At 39.4% G+C, this 19,449-nt stretch overlaps 1 protein-coding gene across 1 annotated transcript in view; it reads left to right on the top strand.

Moving 5' to 3' along the window:
* The window catches only part of LOC139143960 (von Willebrand factor-like), a 20,200-nt gene extending 751 nt beyond the window's left edge, over window positions 1-19,449 (top strand). Inside the window, exons 2-21 of the mRNA XM_070714585.1 lie at window positions 190-240; window positions 733-980; window positions 3,043-3,335; window positions 5,560-5,846; window positions 6,515-6,717; window positions 7,291-7,462; window positions 7,708-7,794; window positions 8,964-9,086; window positions 9,426-9,554; window positions 9,946-9,963; window positions 10,910-10,945; window positions 11,155-11,181; window positions 12,084-12,116; window positions 14,367-14,396; window positions 15,268-15,300; window positions 15,478-15,507; window positions 15,850-15,861; window positions 16,590-16,825; window positions 17,783-18,126; window positions 19,156-19,449. Coding sequence (XP_070570686.1) covers window positions 190-240; window positions 733-980; window positions 3,043-3,335; window positions 5,560-5,846; window positions 6,515-6,717; window positions 7,291-7,462; window positions 7,708-7,794; window positions 8,964-9,086; window positions 9,426-9,554; window positions 9,946-9,963; window positions 10,910-10,945; window positions 11,155-11,181; window positions 12,084-12,116; window positions 14,367-14,396; window positions 15,268-15,300; window positions 15,478-15,507; window positions 15,850-15,861; window positions 16,590-16,825; window positions 17,783-18,126; window positions 19,156-19,162 — 2,399 coding nt within the window. The 3' untranslated portion in view covers window positions 19,163-19,449. The remainder of the gene's footprint in view (window positions 1-189; window positions 241-732; window positions 981-3,042; window positions 3,336-5,559; window positions 5,847-6,514; window positions 6,718-7,290; window positions 7,463-7,707; window positions 7,795-8,963; window positions 9,087-9,425; window positions 9,555-9,945; window positions 9,964-10,909; window positions 10,946-11,154; window positions 11,182-12,083; window positions 12,117-14,366; window positions 14,397-15,267; window positions 15,301-15,477; window positions 15,508-15,849; window positions 15,862-16,589; window positions 16,826-17,782; window positions 18,127-19,155) is intronic.

Raw genomic sequence — 19,449 nt, 5'->3', positions numbered from 1 at the left:
ATACCGAATAAAAATCATGTCAACTAAACAGAATGTTTATAATATAACTTTAAAAGTACACACTCACCATTTTGGCTGGGTTGGGACTACCCTGTTTTCAAGGGTTGTTGGGGGTGCGTAAAATCTAGGGCCCTTTTAAACGTTGATTGTAAGTTTTACTCTGTTCTGTCTTATTTTCTCATTTGAAAGGCGGATCTGGAAGACGAGGACCCCGTTCAACGCAAACTGAGACGCCAGACGGTTAGTTACTGTTATATAATTATATATACCAACCTTTTGCCTGATAGATACTACAGCTCTTGACAGTGTTTTTTCTTGACAGGAGTGTTCAAACAAGTTACCATGACCCAAAACAATTGCCTTTGAAGTCTCAATGAAAGTAGGTGAGACTAAAGCAAACAGAAACTCATCACTGTAGTGTGAAGAAACAGGTGTTACCAAATTCGATCGGACATGTGTATTATAAAAGACAAATCGAACGTCAGAGCACCTCAGAGCAGTATGTAAATTTCAGAAATCGCACATTCTACGATTACGAGTCAGTGAATTGATGGAACTATGAACATGACGGTCAAAGGCACTGATCACCGTCTTGTTTTATAACTATAGTGATTGACATTCTTATTGTCTATATTTTTTATAATTCAATATTGTCGTCTTCAATTTTCGCTGGCGGACTAAAGCGTTCATGTATTGTTTACTGGTGCGCAACTTGGGTTTGTATTCGCACAGACCGTTGTTCCTGTATTGCCTGGGGTGATCCGCACTACAATTATAAATCGGGAGCAAGGGTTGACTTCCAGGGAGACTGCACGTACACCACGTTTAGAGACAGAATGCACACTCCACCATGGTTCGATGTGTCGGCTAAGAACTCTTTCTCAAGCAGAACAAGACCAGTGACCTTGCAAGAGATAATCACCGTTAGACTGACCCAGCCGGTGCACATCACGTTTACATTTTTCAGGACCCACATTGAGGTGAGGTTCAATCCTAACTCTTTATTCAAGAAGGACACAGAGCTTGGAATATGTAATTGTTCGTCTACTTAGGTTTTCTAATGCCAGCGACCAATACTACGATAGCATTACTGATAGAAGTAATCAACAAGAGAAGCAAAACATCAATTCATTTACATTACTTCGTGTGTTTTGCGCATGAAACTTAAAAGCAACTGAAAATTGTAGTGTTTCTAAACTTTTATGGGAAAAGAATTTCAATTAACTGAATTCATAATGAAGGATTATAACAGTAATGATCTATAAACCTTTGTCCTGATTTGTTTGAACAAATCAATAAGACGTCGAATTCATCCTCAACCTCCGAGTCGGTAATGTTCAACGTCTGTTTACATTTCTCTGTTAGGTTCTACTGGTAAATTATGTGATGAACACCTAAAACGTATATGGATAATGACTTTAATAGAAGATAATACTTTTTCTGACTCTTATGACATATGACAGTGAGATAAGTTTCAAGCTTATCTAGTTTACAGACCTCGCTTGCCATTCTGACATAAAACCCTTTCAAAAAGTGGCAGCAAACTTTAGTCACAAAATCTCACTTCTTGGTTTCTGCCAAGCATCTTGCAAATCACACGAATATAGACAGAAGGTGGAATCAGTCATTTTGAAGTGCTACTTCAATAAATGAATCCCGGCCCTAAGTCGCTCTATCAGGGAATTGATCGAAGGGAGGATCTACATCGTCCATAATTGTAACTTTTGATAACATTTTCAACCTCTTTATTGCATCATAAACTTATAGACACATTAAGAACTCGATATCCGGTGTCAATGTCAATTTTGACAAGTTCATTCAACAATGAGCTAAATTAGAGCTGTAGAGGGTTCAATCACATTTTATATTCCACATACAGGCTGTCACGGTGTTAAGGAGTGTCTCGACCACAAGGTTTTTTGACCAACAATTTAAAAATTGCCCCAAAAATACAAATATATATTAAATTCACCACAATTCGAACAAAACTAACAGAGCTTATCACTGGGATTATGCAAACAAAGTTTCAAAATAATTGGATGAGCAGTTTCAGAGAAGATTTTTTGGCCAAAAACTGGGATAATTGCCTAAAAATACAACTATGAAAATTTCACCACAAATTGATCAAACACGTTAAGGAATCCGCATGCAAAGTTAAACATAATCTGCTCTTTGTTACAGAATTTTTTAAATTTGCAACATTTTGCCCCTTTTTAACCACATTTACATATTTGTTTTACACAAACATGCTCATTCGAACAAATTCACATCTCTACCCATGGGTGCCCCTGTACATCAAATCGTAAGATGGTAGTTTCTGTGGTTTCTGACTTTTTGATTTGGACACAACAAACACACACTTACGCACGCACACACACTCGGGCGCGCGCACGCACACGCAGACAGACAGACAGACTGATGCCACTCACTTATCAGATAGGCTCTCTTTGGTATATGTGAGCTAAAATTTAGCTATATCTGTCAGATTACGTCCTTTGCCTTACATATTTACACACTTAATGACTTCGGACCATTGTATACCCTTTAGTACCCTAACGCGAACAATAGTCAATTGTTGTAGTCGTTCCTTGTGGCGAAACTTTGACAGTCAGCATTACTGCTCACAAGTACAAACTTTGTTCAATGATAAAAATAACCTGTCTCGTTAAGAGTTATGTGTCTGTATAATTTGCATTGAATAAAGAGTGGGGGCTCTCTTACGGTACTCTAATATTTTCCACCGTCCCCCCCCCCCTCAAGAAAACCTTGAACGACCATCCCCCTTTTTTCTTCTGTCCCTCTTCCGTTGATTTTCTCGTTCACTGAAATCAGAGTAGCTTTTAAACTACACCACCGGCAAGCTCCAAGTATATCCACTTCGATTCCCTTCTATGTGATGCAAGGAAATGTATATCACTGACTGTACATACGATAGGTCGCGGGACTGTACTGCAAGAATGCATTTAGACAAAATTTATCCAGATTTCGGTGGCATATCTATTGCAATAACAGTAATATGACCTCTCCATGACATTGATTTAGGTTGATGGAATCAAGGTCAACTACCCTATGCATTATGATAGCGGAATTAACATCGAATTCTTCGGTAGGAAAGGCATAAAACTCAGCACAGATTATGGATTCTCGATTACTTGGGACTTCTCAAGCCGGACGGAATTACGAGCACCACCACAATATATGGGCAATATTGATGGCTTGTGTAACTGCGACGGCAATAGGAAGGAACCTCTAACTTTCAAAAATGGTACTGTACGGGCGGCGTCAAGTCCAGAGGTCGTGGCTGCTTGGGGAAACAGCTGGAAAACAGGCGAAAGGTGAGTGTCCTCGTTTGTATTTTCGTTCGTTCGTTCATTGGTATACGTCTGCATTCTTGGAAGCTTTTGTACCATTGTGTTGACTGTGCATCTTCATGCATGCACAATCCCTCTAAGAGCCCTGTCACACCTTGACGATTTAGCCAGCGTGTGCCGACCTATCAAAAATTCTCTGAAAACGCTGGCTTGCTACACTAACTATGTCTTTGGGCGTATACACAGCGTATTCATAACGTACTCATAGGTTAAAAATACGTTTTGGGTACGCTAGACAATTATCTCGACGTATTTCAACTTATGAGTAACTTACAGGTTTTAATGTGTGTGAACGTGTGTCAACGAGCGCGTAACCTATATACAACTTATGGCCCGCGTGTGCGAACGTATGAGCGATACGCTTGCATACGTCGAAAAGTTTCGTGCATGCACAAAAGTTTTCGACGACCTCGCCGTACTACGACGTATACCAGCGTGCTTACACATAACGTATTCGACGTACGCCCAGAGTATTCGCCTAATTTTGCATACATTGGCATATACCCTGGCTAAATCGTCAAGATGTGACAGGGCCATAAGCACTGTTGTATAGGGTTTCTTCACCACCTATTACAATTCAATTTGTATTGGATCAAGGACTAGCGTCTCCTGCGCCTTGGACATTACTATGTTGGCTTGCTCAGATATACTGGGAATTTTCAAAGTATTGACTACACGAGGCATTCAGACTTTGCTGGTACTACCTTGTGTTTATTTCGTAGAAGACAATTTTACAGAGCTTTCGCCCCCAGTGCCTGAAAAGCTTGTTTTCAAACGCACCAGGGATGTATATTCAAGATACAATATTTCTCTTATCATATACACATTTGGTTATTATCTGCATAAATGCAAAGTCATCGCCTCATCTTCTGGAATTGAAGTCTCAATGACGTAAAATTCCATCATCCCATGAGGGACATAAATTACAGAGGGCAGTGTTTTAGGGATAGGTCCCCATTTTCCGCCCGGGCAGTTTTGAAGTGCCATGAAATTTTATGCATGACTTTGGGGAGCCTCGCAGTTTTTTAGCGCAACCATGAGAATGCAAGATGTTGCCGATATAATGCACCTTCCAAAAGTATCAAATCATGATACATGAGAATCTATTGGGCAAACTATTAACAATTTTCCCCTACAAAACAAACTGTATCTGCGCATTTATATATGTTTCATGATTTGTGTAAAAGAAATTACTAAACTTGAAGTGGGACGTAAAAAGTGTTTCACTGAAAGTGTTGATCAACTACACAAGTCTATGAGAAAATTATGAACAATTTTTCCGATATAAAACTAGCAATATTTGTGCATTTATAGACGTTTCCGAATTGGTATAAATATACTTGAGTAGAATAGTGTGTTTTAAAATGTGATGTGAACAACAAATACAATATTGGAATTTCACCAAAATTTTTCCCTACAAAACTCGGTGTATCTGTGCATTTATATGCTGTTAAATATTGACTTCTAGGCTGTAATAAGTTTCTTGACAAACAATAACAGTGCTGTCTGCACAATAACAAGCCATATTATAAACGAAGGTAAACATTACAGTTATTGTCTCCTTTGATTTTGAATAGCCGATTGTTGTTGCTAGATTTATTAATTGTGAAGTATGACATATTATTTTATCAAATTTGTTGAAACCTTGCACAAAAGTGATTATTTGTAAACATTAAAAGTATTCTTTGAAAGTTCAAAGGTCAAATGAGCAAGTATATGTCAATTAAGATGTTATTGATATCGACTACCACACGTTTTTTGCGCATGAAAATAAGTAAGGACCATTTCTTGCAAACACTTTTAAAGGGGTCTGGTTATCTTGGACCATGTGGCTTATTGGCCACATCTTGCCTTATTATGGTTGCATACAATGCAAGATCCGAGGTACATGAATATTTCACATTGATTAAGGGTAATTGGCATAGAATTTAAATACCGAAACAATGCTCATTAATGTAATCTGCATATTTGAATATCATTATACCTCGCATCTTGCACTAATAGTATGGTTGCGCAAAAAATGGTGACCAAAGCTTCCCAAAAGGCATGCATGAAATTTAATGACCCTCAAAAAATGTGTGTGCGTAGAATAGAGATCACCCCCACTCACCCTCCCAACCAAAAAAAGAACCACCTTTCTTCCGTGTAATTTCTGTGCAATTCCTAAAGAACACCCCTTCCTTTCCAGTTGTCCGGATGTCCTGCCTACACCACCCTGTCTGGACAGGCAACTCTTCACGCCCAGCAACAAATGCGGCATGATGAAAGATGGCCTTGGTCCGTTTGCACCCGTTATTGAGAGCGGCAAGATGACAGACACAGAAATCGAATCATACCTCGAAGGCTGCATTTATGATATGTGTTACACTCCGGAAGACAGAGAGGGCGCCCTCTGTAAGAGCTTGGAGCAATTCTATCGCACAGCTTTGGAAGCTAACGTGCAGATGGGCACATTCCGTACACCCTCCTTCTGTGGTAGGCAAACCTTTCACGCAAGCTGTCAATTTTTTCTGGCCAACGTGTCACAAAGTTTAGTTGGTCATTTTGGCAAACAACACTATGCCTTGAATTAAACATAGTCGGAAAGGATGTTTTACAAGAAACGACATTTCAAATATACAACACCTTCCCTATATTATGGTTCAACATAACCTCAGCAACAACGGAGAAGGGCGGAGCCGTTCGTACCTGAGACCTTCAAGTTTATTTAACCCTTCTCAACATCATTAACGATAATGAGTGTGTTCGCAAGGAATTGCTGTTAAACAGGTTACACAATTGATGGTGTCTGCTATTAATCGTTTCAAAAAAGGTTGGCTGCATGACAAGTTTCGATGCAGTTTAGAATGTATACGTACCGAATGATAAACAAGCAAAATTATGAATTACAAACAATTTTCGGAAAACTATGCACTCTATGATATTACGGGACTTTTAGGGCTCCTTTTCAATTTAAACGAAAAACTTAGTTGTACAAGAAAAAATGATGTAATTTTAAAAAGACATTATTATGGTAAGTTGAATAGAATTTACACAACGTAACTTATACGCCGATCAAAATTTTTTAAGCGATAAGAGTTGTCTTACCGCTAAACACACGTGAATGTTGACTTTGACTTTTTTCCCCTGTTTCTTTACGTCAGCTCTCCCCTGTCCCAGCAACAGTGAATACAGGCCGGCAGCAATAGCCTGCAAGAACACCTGCCAAAATCCATTCGCCGAGCAAGAGTGTATGCTTCCACCTATGGAGGATTGTGTTTGTAAAGACGGTTATATTTGGAGCGTAAACCAATGTGTTCCGAAAGCTGATTGCGGCTGCTATTCCTTTGATTCGGGATATCACGAGGTAACGATCAATCTCTGTCTGACTTCATTGTTTTGAAATTCGAGATTGCAGAGTTAGAGCACCCGATTTTGAAATGAAAACGTTGTTCTTTCTTCACTTTCACGAATAGCATTCTCTAAGCCTTCCCGTCTCATACAACGTAATTCGGGCAAAAATATCACTCAACAAGAGAGAAATGAGTACTCAAATCTTCATTCGGTTTTCGCTGTGCTTTGACAGACTCGTTTCTGTATGTCAAAACTGGTCAAGCAGCTCAAATAATTTAGGTCAATGGTCACAGAATATGGATGACGTAACATAAGATTAATTTCCTTTTCATATCGAGAAAGACCACAAACACGATAACTATGGTTTCTTACATAACTGGTGTATATAAATCTCTCCCCAAATTATCTCCATACATACATACATACATACATACATACATACATACATACATACATACATACATACATACATACATACATACATACATACATACATACATACATACATACATACATTTCTTAATAGAAAGGGTCCTTTATCATATCACTAAATAAACAAAAACACATTGTATATTAACTTTGAAAGATTGGTGATGAATGGGCAATGGATGACTGTAGCGAAAGATACACATGTGATCGTACAGGGATCGTCGGTGCAGCCATGGGATGTAGCGAGAACAGTGACTGTGTTGTCTCCAATGGACAGAGAATATGTGTTTGTAGCGAGGGATTCGTAGGGGACGGCATCACTTGTATCCGTGAGTAGTCACTTGAACAAAACTGGAAAATGTCGATTGATAAGTGAGGCATTTCCATTCCCCTCTTACATCTCATCCAAGTTTATTTTTACATTGAATCACTCTTACGTTGTCTTGTCGGATCGATTGTGAAAGATGGACCGGTCGACCCTATAAACTTGAAAGGTTTTTCCCTCCTACTTATTGTATTATTTATATCACATTATTACTGTTTTATATTATGGATATCTTTCTATGAACTTTAGCAATTAATGAAGAACCAGAACCAGAACCGAAAATCACAACCGAGGAGCCTCCAGTGAATGAGGAGCCGCCGCCACCAACATGTGACGGTTAGTGGACTGTAAAGTGTGTGCGCCTCAATGAATAGGCCGAATGCTCAACTGAACCGATATCGCCACTTGCGCCCTCTCTGTCTGAACTTGGAGATAGTTTTTATTTCTCGCTTTCATTGACATGGCTCACCGTCTCCAAATCTTAGATAGCATGATGCATTGAAAAGGTGTTGTATATGTAAACTTCGAATTACAACGCAGTGGAGGTGACAAGTCAGTTGCCGAAGTTGTAATCGTGCGTTGAAGGCATTGTGTTGAAGGAGCGGTGCCTTAAACAGTGGGCATTGTCGCTTTTTCTGCCTCAACACAAAGGCAAATAATTATCGTGGAATCAGCTAATTCCATTAACAAAAAGAGATTCAGGATTTTCGCGTTAAGGATGAAACCATGTGGCAAGAAATGCAAAACGGAAAACTCCAAATCACGATTTGCAGATCGTATTCCATCATTTCAGCTTTTGATGATAAGATTCAATATTTTCGCTCGAGTGTTCACAAAAGTGAGCGAATGTGATAAATATATGAGTAAATCGGTCAGTCAGTAAGTCTTCCTGTTTATTTACCTGCATATGTGTGTATATGCAGTGGCTTGAAATCTCAACAAACAACTAAACTTTCAATATACAGATTCTTAAGCAGTTTTTATTTTTCCCAAAAACGTTGGCCTACTTAAGTTCCTACTCGATAATGTGATAGTAAGATGTAGGACGCACCTCGGGGACAGATATTCGGACTCTCAAACTTTTACAATTCCTTTCTGATGTACCACTTGTGGGGGTTCATTTTAAAGCTCTAGGGGTAAGAAAACTTTTCTTTGGCTTAGTTTTTCACAATTCGAAAAGTTTATTTTTCTCCATATAGTTAACATAAGGGTCGCGACCATACTGAATTTTAAATATCGCTAAATCCTGGGTTATTTGTTTCTCTTGTACTAAAATTTGTACGGTGACCCATACTTTTATTCTTGATTTGGAAAGAGAGTGGTTGAAAGATTTATTCAGGATAGAGCAAACGTTTTAGTTTTTAATGTATATTACGTGTAAAATGCCAGTGTGGAGCAATTGAAACAAAATTAGGGATGCGGTGCGGCATGCAGTATGGTATGTGATACACGATGCATCTATAACTATTTCATGATTGTATTTTCTTTTTCTCGATCCCAACCAGTGGGTACTCCACAATGCGGGGAAATCGAGGGCTGTTGTCGAACAGAGTGTGAAGGAGAGGAACTCCCGGCGTTGAACCAACTCCTGTGTGGTGCCGGATACCAATGTTGTAGCGCTCAAAAAAGTAATTTCTCAGTTCTTTATATGAGAGAGAGAGAGAGAGAGAGAGAGAGAGAGAGAGAGAGAGAGAGAGAGAGAGAGAGAGAGAGAGAGTGTCTGTCTGTGTGTCTGTCTGTCTGTCTGTCTCATTCAACTTAACGAGAACAGATGAGGTATCGTTGGATGTTTTGGACAAAGTCCTTGTGTTTGTTCTCTTAATCCTTCTATTTCTGACCGTATAAACGATATGCTGAAACACGATGTTTACAGTACGAGTTCAAAAGTATTAATCGTGAGGCTGCAGGCAAGTCCAGTGACCGTCAAATTCCATTTAACGGCGGTGTCTCTTTTCATGCCCGTATAGCGACGTGCGCTCATCTCTTTAGCGGTTATTGCACCAGCGGTGGTAGCTGTCCGGAGTCAATGATCGAAAATGACGACATCAATTACTGCGAAGGATTTCAGCCAGGGACGGTATGCTGTAAACCTAAATGTGAGTCTTTTTCTTACGTTCCTGTTAACAACATTTAACAATCCTTATGTTGGGCATATATTTCTGCAATACGTTTTACTAGATTTTATTTGATCATTTCACTGGTTTATGTTTCAGTTCGTGTCTATCAAGCAAAGTTGTACTTTTACAAGTTCAAGTACATCACGAACATGCAAAGAAGAGTGTTGGGGTTTTTGATGGTGATTGTGATTTTTATCGATATTTTACCATAGATGATTCTGCCGGCACGATTTTCTGTGACGTCATCGTTACCCGCACGCCTGGAAGTCTCGTCATCCAAGGACGAGAACAAAAATGATAACAAAATTAGATATAACAACTTCAACATTAGTTTGTAATTTCACATTTATTCTCCTCTTTTTCATTATAGATTTTCCAGGCGTAGGATGTAAGTAAATGTTTACCATTGCCCTTATTTTAGAATGTGTTACAGTATTAAGTAATGGAATTTTTACAAGACCTTTCAGGCGGAATGTAGTTATAAGATGGCTGTGAACTCCATTTTAAAAGTGTATCATTAAATCTAAACGTTCACCGAGTTCAATAATCAATGTTAATGGAAATCGGCCTAATTCGTCAATTATAATAATTTTGTTTGCGTCTGAACACGAATGTGTACATTATCCGCCCTTCCGACAATCCATCCATCCATATATCCATTCATCCATCTATCCACTTATCCATCCATCCACCTATCCGCCATCCATCCATCCACCCACCCACCCATCCATCCATCCATCCATCCACCTATCCATCCATCCACCCATCCACCCATCCATCCATCCATCCATCCATCCATCCATCCATCCACCCATCCATCCATCCATCCATCCACCTATCCATCCATCCATCCATCCATCCATCCATCTATCCATCCATCCATCCATCCACCTATCCATCCATCCATCCATCCATCCATCCATCCATCCATCCACCTATCCATCCATCCATCCACCTATCCATCCATCCATCCATCCACCCACCCATCCATCCATCCATCCACCTATCCATCCATCCACCCATCCACCCATCCATCCATCCATCCATCCACCTATCCATCCATCCATTCATCCATCCATCCATCCATCCATCTATCCATCCATCCATCCACACACCTATCCATCCATCCATCCATCCATCCATCCATCCATCCATCCATCCACCTATCCATCCATCCATCCACCCATCCATCTATCCATCCATCCATCCATCCATCCATCCACCTATCCATCCATCCATCCATACGTCCATCCATCCATCCATCCACCTATCTATCCACCCACCCATGCATGCATACAGATACTATAATTATTTCAACTCTCATCTTTCATCAGATTGGAATCCAGCGCCTGTTGAAAACGAGGACGGAGGTGTGTAACGCTCATTTATTTCTATCGTCGACAAAGTTGTCTATGATTATTCTTTTTGTCGTGCAAATTAAGATGACGATTCTTATGAGTAATCAAATTATTTACTTTACACAGGCGTTAACTTGGTATTTCATTTGTTACAAACTGCACGGCTGAAACACTTTTAAGACTCCTCTTTGGTCAAAACATCACATCTTTGTCTATTTCAGAACTGGAACTGCCGCCAATGCCAAAAGGTAGGTAGATTTATAGTGTCGACTCAATAAAGATAGTTTTCATACTTGATTAGGATCTCTCCGGCTTTTGTGTAAACCGGTGACGAAAAATGTTGCTAGCTAATGTCAAGTTGGACATGGATAAATTGATATGAGAGAGAGAGAGAGAGAGAGAGAGAGAGAGAGAGAGAGAGGTGAAAGGAAGGTGGGAGAATTATTCAACATGGTGACCAAAACAATGAGGATATCTACACTTCGATTCCAGTTTAATCTATCTCTATTCCTGGTTGTATGGAGTTTATCACTTCGAACAGCGAGGAATTTTGTGGGGTCATTTTTTAAGGCAGTCGTCGGAACTTGCGCTCACAGGTCGTATGGGACCCATACGACCAATGTATGCAAGGTACGATGGTGATTGATGAAAGTTAAAACATGTCTGTCATAATCTACATCGTATATTATGCTGCAGCTATGATGATGAGGTGCATCTAGAGATCTTGCTGCGGTTCCGTAGCCCTACCACTCCCCCAACACAACCAGCAAAGGGAGTGGTAGGGCTACGGAACCGCAGCAACTAGATATCGTGCACGAAAATACATTATTTGTAAACAAGAAATTCACACAGACGCAGTTAACGTTCCGACAACTGTTTCCCTTTAAAGGTATACTGTCGCCTGTTCCAATTTTGCCACAGTTACCATGGAAAGAGAAAATGTAACCAATCACAAATTTTAAGGGGGTGGCCGCTTTTTAAAAGCAGCGCCCTCACATGGGCATTTTTAATACCAAGGAACGCCCCTTTGACCATATATGGGCATATTTAGATTACAAGTGACTGTATACGTTTAAGTGCAATGAATCATACATTCACACGAATAAGTGAGAAACATGTGAGAATACCAAATCTTTTTCTTTCTTTAAAGATCTGCCACCACCGGAAGAAGGGGAAAGTGTAGGTAGGTATTGCACTGTTCTACATCACGTGACCGTGCAAAGTGTCAAAGCAGTCAGAGTGTAGCCACAATACGATACAATCTCCTCACACAGACTGAAGCGCGGTGTAGCAGCATGCAGCACGGGCGTGTGTAATTCTAACCAGAGTCTCCTTGTCGTTGACCGCGCCTCCTCCACAAATACTTCCGAGAATCCCTAGCTAGTTTATAATTATCCACGCCGGGCTTCAATCTATACCGAGATTGGTCACAATCATATCACAGTCCCTCTATCCGTGGATAGAGGGACTGTGATCATATGAAGTCAAATATATCACTACTACTAAACTTTCTGTTCCCTGTACTTTCAAAGCGTAATTGTGGCAGATATATATACACTTGGTGTGGGAAACGGCATTGGCTTCGCACGGGTGCAGTTCTGCACCTTTGGTAGTATATTTCAGGCAAATCAAGTTATATGGTATTTTTACCCGAGCTTAATAAGTCTGGTGTAATTAGTTATATAATAACATTAACTTTCCCAAACTGGTACAATTGTTTTTTGTTTTGTTTTGTTTTGTTTTGTTTTTTCTAGTTTAGGATGAATTTGTGTTCATCCCTTTCACATTACGTTTACGATAAATGAAAACATGTAAGGTAGCCGTCATTATTTACGGCCGGGGGGATCGAAGGAATGTGAGGGAGTCACTCAAAAATTTGAAAACTTAAAGGGAGGTTACTCAAAATGTGGAGAGGAAGAAGGGGGTACTCAATTTTCTGTGCGAAATAGACTGAAACACCTCTCAGATTGCATCTTTCCACATGTCAATTTCTCGATGCGAGAGGGGGGACACCCCTATCGTGCTCTCCCCTTGGGGTATTCTAACAGTTTACCAGTACTAGTGAAAGATAAATCGAAAGCAAATCTCAAATTGTACAAGACTGCACCATTGCATACATCAATTTCTAAACCTTTTCACAGGATCTGGGACAAAACTGAACTGTAGTGAATTCATCCTTTATTATCACAGAAACATATTTTCAGTGACTTCATTTCAATAACCATTTTGACATTTAACCATACCCTATTCGGGCTTTTCATTAGAAGCTAGCAACTGGAGAAATGATTCAAGAAGGTCACAGATTTTTCACTCCTGCATATTCATTGGTCTGCAGTCTCTGGCAAACTGAGAACTGTTTTTTACAAAATGTATTGTCATTGTTTAGTTCTTGAATATTGTTACTCAAACACTGATCATGCAAAAATGTCATAAAAATATCAGTGTTCAATTTTATTTAAAACAATTTACCGAGTGCAAAAATAAATTGAAATACCTCTCAGATTGCACCTTTACACACATTAATTTCTCAGAATTTTCGATACGACAGGGGGAACCCCTTTCGTGCTCTCCACTGGGATGTTCTAATAGTTTTAAATGATAAAAAATTAAAAACACCTCTCAGATTACATTAGACTGTACATTTCCACATCTCAATTTCTCAAAAATTTCCATCCAAGATAGGGGACAGCCCACTCTGACACTTTCCACCTCAGCCTCTCTCGTGTTCTTCCCTGCACTTTCAAATTCTGCCCAGTCAGATATCCTAGTGAAAACCCTGTCATGATACCTATCTGAGTTAAACAACACTATATGGTTGAATACCGATATAGCATGAGCTTTTATATCTGTATTTTGTTGTCACTTTTGAATTTCATTTAGTTGATTTCACCTTTTTTAACCATCATGAGATAACGGTTGATAATCCAGCAGGGTACATCAGAGTTTGAAAAGTCTTTACCACTGCTGTAAATTTTACAAATACATGCATGGTACTAACTTTACTAAGGGTGTCAGTCAAAATTTCGGCGTTAGAGAGGGGGTTTACTCAAATTCATAATGTTTGGCATGGGGGTACTCTAAATTCCAGAAGTTTCGATGAAATTCCTTCGACCCCCTCCCAGGCCGTAAATAATGACGGCTCCCTAAACAGCTTTCAATTTTATGATCATCACAAACCTCGCTGCCTATGCAACAACTCGGTCAAGAAAGAGTTTAGGGCAATTTAATCGACCTGCTGTTGGAAATTGTCGATGTTATTGTATTTTTACTTTTTGCTATGAAAGTGAACGCATATTTATTGGTTGTTTTGTGTAGTTCGTAGTTGTATTTTATTTAATGGTGTTGTTCCCATGCATGGATAGACGATCCGTTGAACTCTGAACTGTGAACAAAGTTCATACAATTTACACCAAATTCACGTTAAATTTTATAGGACCTCCAGGCGCGGGAGTACCGGTACCAGGTTAGTATTACTACTCACCGGCTAACCCTTTGAGTGCTGTTATTTTTCCCACCAAAATTTTAGTGCAACATTTTACCAATTTTTATGAATTTTTTCTGTAATTTTTTTGATAATTTTGGACCAAATTGTTATCACATTTCATTGGCTACAGTTTTTCATCAAAATTTTGGCAAAAATCTGAAAAAATTGGCTTGGGTATATTTTATAAAGGTGACAAAAAATGACCTTGGCGCTCAAAGGGTTAAAGTTAAAACGGTGGTAAGAATTTAAACAACCATTATCATAAATGCTATTCTCTCCTTTGTTTAGAGAGTAATTATATGAACCCGCACCATTGTGATGGGAACTACTTACTGTGTTCACAAAGCGGAGCGAACAGAACTCACAATACTCTGAAACGTCATTTATATGTCAGTAAAGTCAAAATTTTGTCATTAGCCTTCATCTTTAAATCATTGTACTTAAGTAACAGTACAGTCACACCAAAAAACGAACAAATTTACATTATATTATATCATATTATATTATGTCAAAATATTTCACTACTAGCGACGGTATACAACGAGATATTGACCAGTTCGTGATATATAGGCACAAGCGACAGCAAGTGCATATATTAAGTGAACTGGTCAAAGCCGTGTGGCATACCGTCGCTGGTTGTGATTTATTTGTGTTTTATCATAACAGTGTAGGACTTTACAGCCGAGAGCTCGCAAGTGTGCAAGCCGTGGTATATACCATGGTTCTTTTCTCGTCTCTACCAATGAATCAGATCGCTGTATTTGGTATAATATAACATGTATATCGTATCGTATCGTGTCATATCACATCACATTATCATAAATTTATTGTTTTACTTTTCTGTTAACAGATGGTTTCATACCCCCGGGGGAAGAACTTGCTGGTGAGTGAGGATCATCTGTTACAATCATCTGAAAAAGTGCGACGTTTGACTGTATTCAGCCTGCTTTCATTTCATCTTTGCTCTGATAGCTGACCTTATCAGATACTAGTAGTGAACAGAAAACAGATTTCGAATCACTTTATTAACCGATTGTCAATCCTATTCTCACTTTTTCAGGTGTCCCCATGCCCGACCATGGCGACAATCGTGAGTAAATACATGATAGGGCACGAAATGGCATTAAAGTTGCTTGTTTCACTCTGAAAGTTTATATGATTTTGCATTTCTAAATTTCCAGAGTAAAGCCCATCAACGTCATTCAGTATTCTTCATGAGTTATTATTCTGATTATCATGGAAGATAACACAGAGCACATCTTGGAGAAGTCTTTCTTTAGCAATATTGTCACAGGACCATTCTTTTCTCATGTAGAATTTTTTGTGTCGATAACGACACACGCCATATTATGAAAGTCCGAAGTCAGTTGCTGCTGAAGTGTAACAATAAACAATAACTAACGACATTTCTTCTTTGTTCTTCTCTCCCTAGCTGTAATTCCCGGTAAGTTTCCTTATACCTACCAAATACATGTATGAAACGCGGTGTATTCTTTCTTTCTGCCTCTTTCATTATATCAGTGAGTATGACGATGGCTTTACATGTTACGCTGGGACTAGCAATGTTCTGAAAATGACCACGGCTGTGTTTCAGTGGTTGTGGATGTTACTGCTGTTATCTGAGGAGATTCCGTAGTCGTCTGCTAGTGATTACAGTAGCATGTCAACATGCGTCTTATCCCGAATGATCTTTTAATCACTTGTCGATGAAAACTGTTCTCGCGTTTTCATACTTGAGCCAGTCTCCTTCGAACGTAGTTTTCACTTGTAGCCTGGTTTAACCATACTTGCTCCAAGTCAGCAGGAATATGAATATCAAAACATCTGTAAATTGAAGGAATGAACTTCAGCAAAACTGTAGCGTTAGTGACAGGCCGTTGCGTAGATCGTGAGGTGAACGCAATGGCCCACACCAAGCCCGTCACCCCTGCTGCCGAGGAAAGCCAAGTGACCTGGGGCCTAGTAGTTTAACCGCTACGTATAAAAGTCACTCGAAAATGCATCTATTGATCATAGACTAAGAAAATCTGCCTCGACCCAAGAATCCTTGTAAGTTCAATGCAATGCACAGACTACAAATACCAACTATTTAACCGTCTGGTGATTTCAAGTAAACAATGTACACTGCCTTGCAAGAAAGATAATATGTATTCGCTTAAACTTCCTCTTCAGGGCCCGGAGAAAAAGGGGACCCGAATGTTGAAACATTTGACGGCCAATCATACAAATTCCAGGGCGAAGCCTGCACCTACACGTTGTTCGAGAGATGTGATGGCAACTCCGACTTCTACGCTACCTCCACTCATGTTCTCGGGCGCAACAATGGCAGGGTCACCACATCTGTCGGGTCAATTCATATTGTTTACAAGGGCTCTCATCTAGATCTCTTGGAAGGCGACAAAGTCAAGGTCTGTCGTTCAATTTTTTCACTACTTCATGTAGGTTTAGCCATGGCGAACAGCCGGGATACAGAAGTTGTCCATGGTTTCAGTAAATGCGTCATTATGTAAATGGTCCATAATATGACGTCTTTCTCTTCCCGTCCAGATTTTTATCAGATCGGTCCAGATTGGGTAGTCAATTTTATTTTTAATCCGCGGGAAGACGATGGTTGAAACAAACGCTACGAACACTAAAAATTAAAGAGCGGATCTCAAGTGGCAGTAAGCATGGCCTTGTCCAATAAAATGTCAAATACTAGAACGGTGAAAAATGGAAATCTAGATTGTGGATAACCAATCCCAGATTTAATCCCGGTGGTGACATTCTCAGAGAGCATGGGAATCCATGCTCGTTCATGGGAATCCATGCTCGTTCCACAAAATTTCAAGATACCCCCTAATCTTGGATTTTTCCACAAAAAAGATCCCCTTATTTTGAGAAATATGGGAGAAAATAAGACCAAAAAATATCCCTTTACTTACAAAATCCAGGAGAGGGAGACGTAATATTAGAAACAGGTCAATGCTGAATTATGATATTGTTTTCACATATATTACAGTAACACATCAGAGTCTGAAAGAAACTGTTAACATTGGAACAGGAGTGTCCAACTCATAAAATTCATTAGATTTCGAATCACAGTTTTAAACCAGATCAAGGCATAGGAAATGCACAATGACACTTTTGGTGAAGCTTGTGTGTCTGATAGGTATTTCCTGGGATATTTCAAACCTTTCTTAGCCCAGGTTGTTGGAAAAGTACCCCTTTTTCTCGATTTCGCTGACCTGTGATAGGAAATAAAAAACACTCCCTTCCCCGTGATTTTAGGAACACGCATGGATACCCATTTCCCCCGACAATGACACCACCGGGGATTTAATATTTCAACCCTTGCCATGAATCTGTATCTCAATTTTCTATAGGTCAACAATAAAGATGTAACAGACCAGATAAAACTCCACGAGTACCAAGAGTTTGGTGACGGTGTTTTCAGAATAAGATGGGACTTGTTCAACGAGAGGCGAAGACGCGTCAATGCAGACGTTGGTCCCGGTGAGTTCACCGTCTTTTACAACGGAGAGGGTCACGAAGTTATCAACATTGACGACAAGAACAAGAAACTCGACGGCAAGTTGTGCGGTCTTCTTGGCAATTTCAACGGCGAGAAAAAAGACGATCTGAGGTACAAGAAAAACGGTGTCTGGAAAACGGCCGATCCTGAAAATAGTGAACAAGTTAAAGAGTTTGGGGAAGCATGGAAGGTTAGGTAAGTTTCTGTACCAGTTGTCCTCTGCACTGCCAGTTTTAAGTTTGCTTGTATTTATATATGTATTTGTATTTAAAAGGGAAAATTCATTACTGTTAGCATTCGCTCCCATTGCGATCTGACGAAATCATGTAGACGTTCATGCTACATGTTTTTCTTTAGTCCATAAAGTAATGGCTAATGCCTTGGTGGGGTTGTAGCGTTTGATGGAATAAGCGAGAGTAAATGTCAGCATTTTATACTGCGACGTCATATTGTTTTGTCGTTTTTCAATAACAGTACGGTATAGCTTGTGATAGTTTTGCCGTTGGTGCACTGGAGCCAGAATAAAGAAGTTCTTTTTGCAACGCTACGGTTGACAGAAAAACGGCGAACGTGTTCCTGCTTTCCAGTATCGTAATAACTCTCCTTAAAAACATTTTCTGCCGCTGAACAACAAAAAACTACAAAACATGAAATATCAAAGATGAAACATTATTACCCCTCATTCATGCAGAGCCTAGCGTCTCTACAGTTGTGTTTGTTTATGTTTTTGCGAACTGTCGTTTACTGATAACATTGATTTCATTAAGGTAGTATGCGCCTCGAAAGTGAAAGACTTAAACTTTTGCTCAAACTTTCCTGAATGAAACTTTCGACCATTCTCTGACAAAATCGACAATAAAAATCGAGGGTCACCTGACAAACTTTGGAACTAGCGAAACAAATTACCCATCATTTTGCGGTATTTGGAATTCAAAATGGCCGCTATTCCTGTGTTAACTCTATGGGGGAGAATTAAATTTTGGACTTTGGAAAAAACTAAGGCGGTGAAAGTTTTCTTTCTCCAAGAGTTTTATAAAATGAGCCCCCAACAAGTGGTAGATCAGAAAAGAATGGTAGGAATTTGAGATCCGACTATCTGTCCCCGAGGTGCGTTCTACCTTAAATATCGCTGTTCTTCGCAAAATACCTTACAGTGTACTTAGTACAAAATGGCTATGCCTAGGAGTACACATTCTATAGTTGAATTTCCTGTTTTCTCTGCAGATGCTGAAAACCCTCGAATGGATAATGACCCGTTGTTACACACTGACATGATTTCAAGATGGAGTAGACGGCGATAGATACCAATACTTCGCATTCGATGTACGATGCTTTTTACATTTGAATACAGTCGGTAAAATTACAGTACTGAGAGTATGACATATTTATCATTATAGTGAAATCATATTGTGGATACAGAAATGGAATAGTTGATGTATAGGCAGGGAATACAGTATAAATGTGTAAGCTTATATTTCGTTACCTTTAGAAAATAATAAAGTGTTAACATGCAGCAAA

Source organism: Ptychodera flava, chromosome 11 (assembly GCF_041260155.1).
Source record: "Ptychodera flava strain L36383 chromosome 11, AS_Pfla_20210202, whole genome shotgun sequence".
In the NCBI taxonomy this organism is placed as follows: domain Eukaryota; kingdom Metazoa; phylum Hemichordata; class Enteropneusta; family Ptychoderidae; genus Ptychodera; species Ptychodera flava.
Note: the sequence above shows the minus strand (reverse complement) of the source record. Positions and strands in the feature narration are given on the sequence as shown.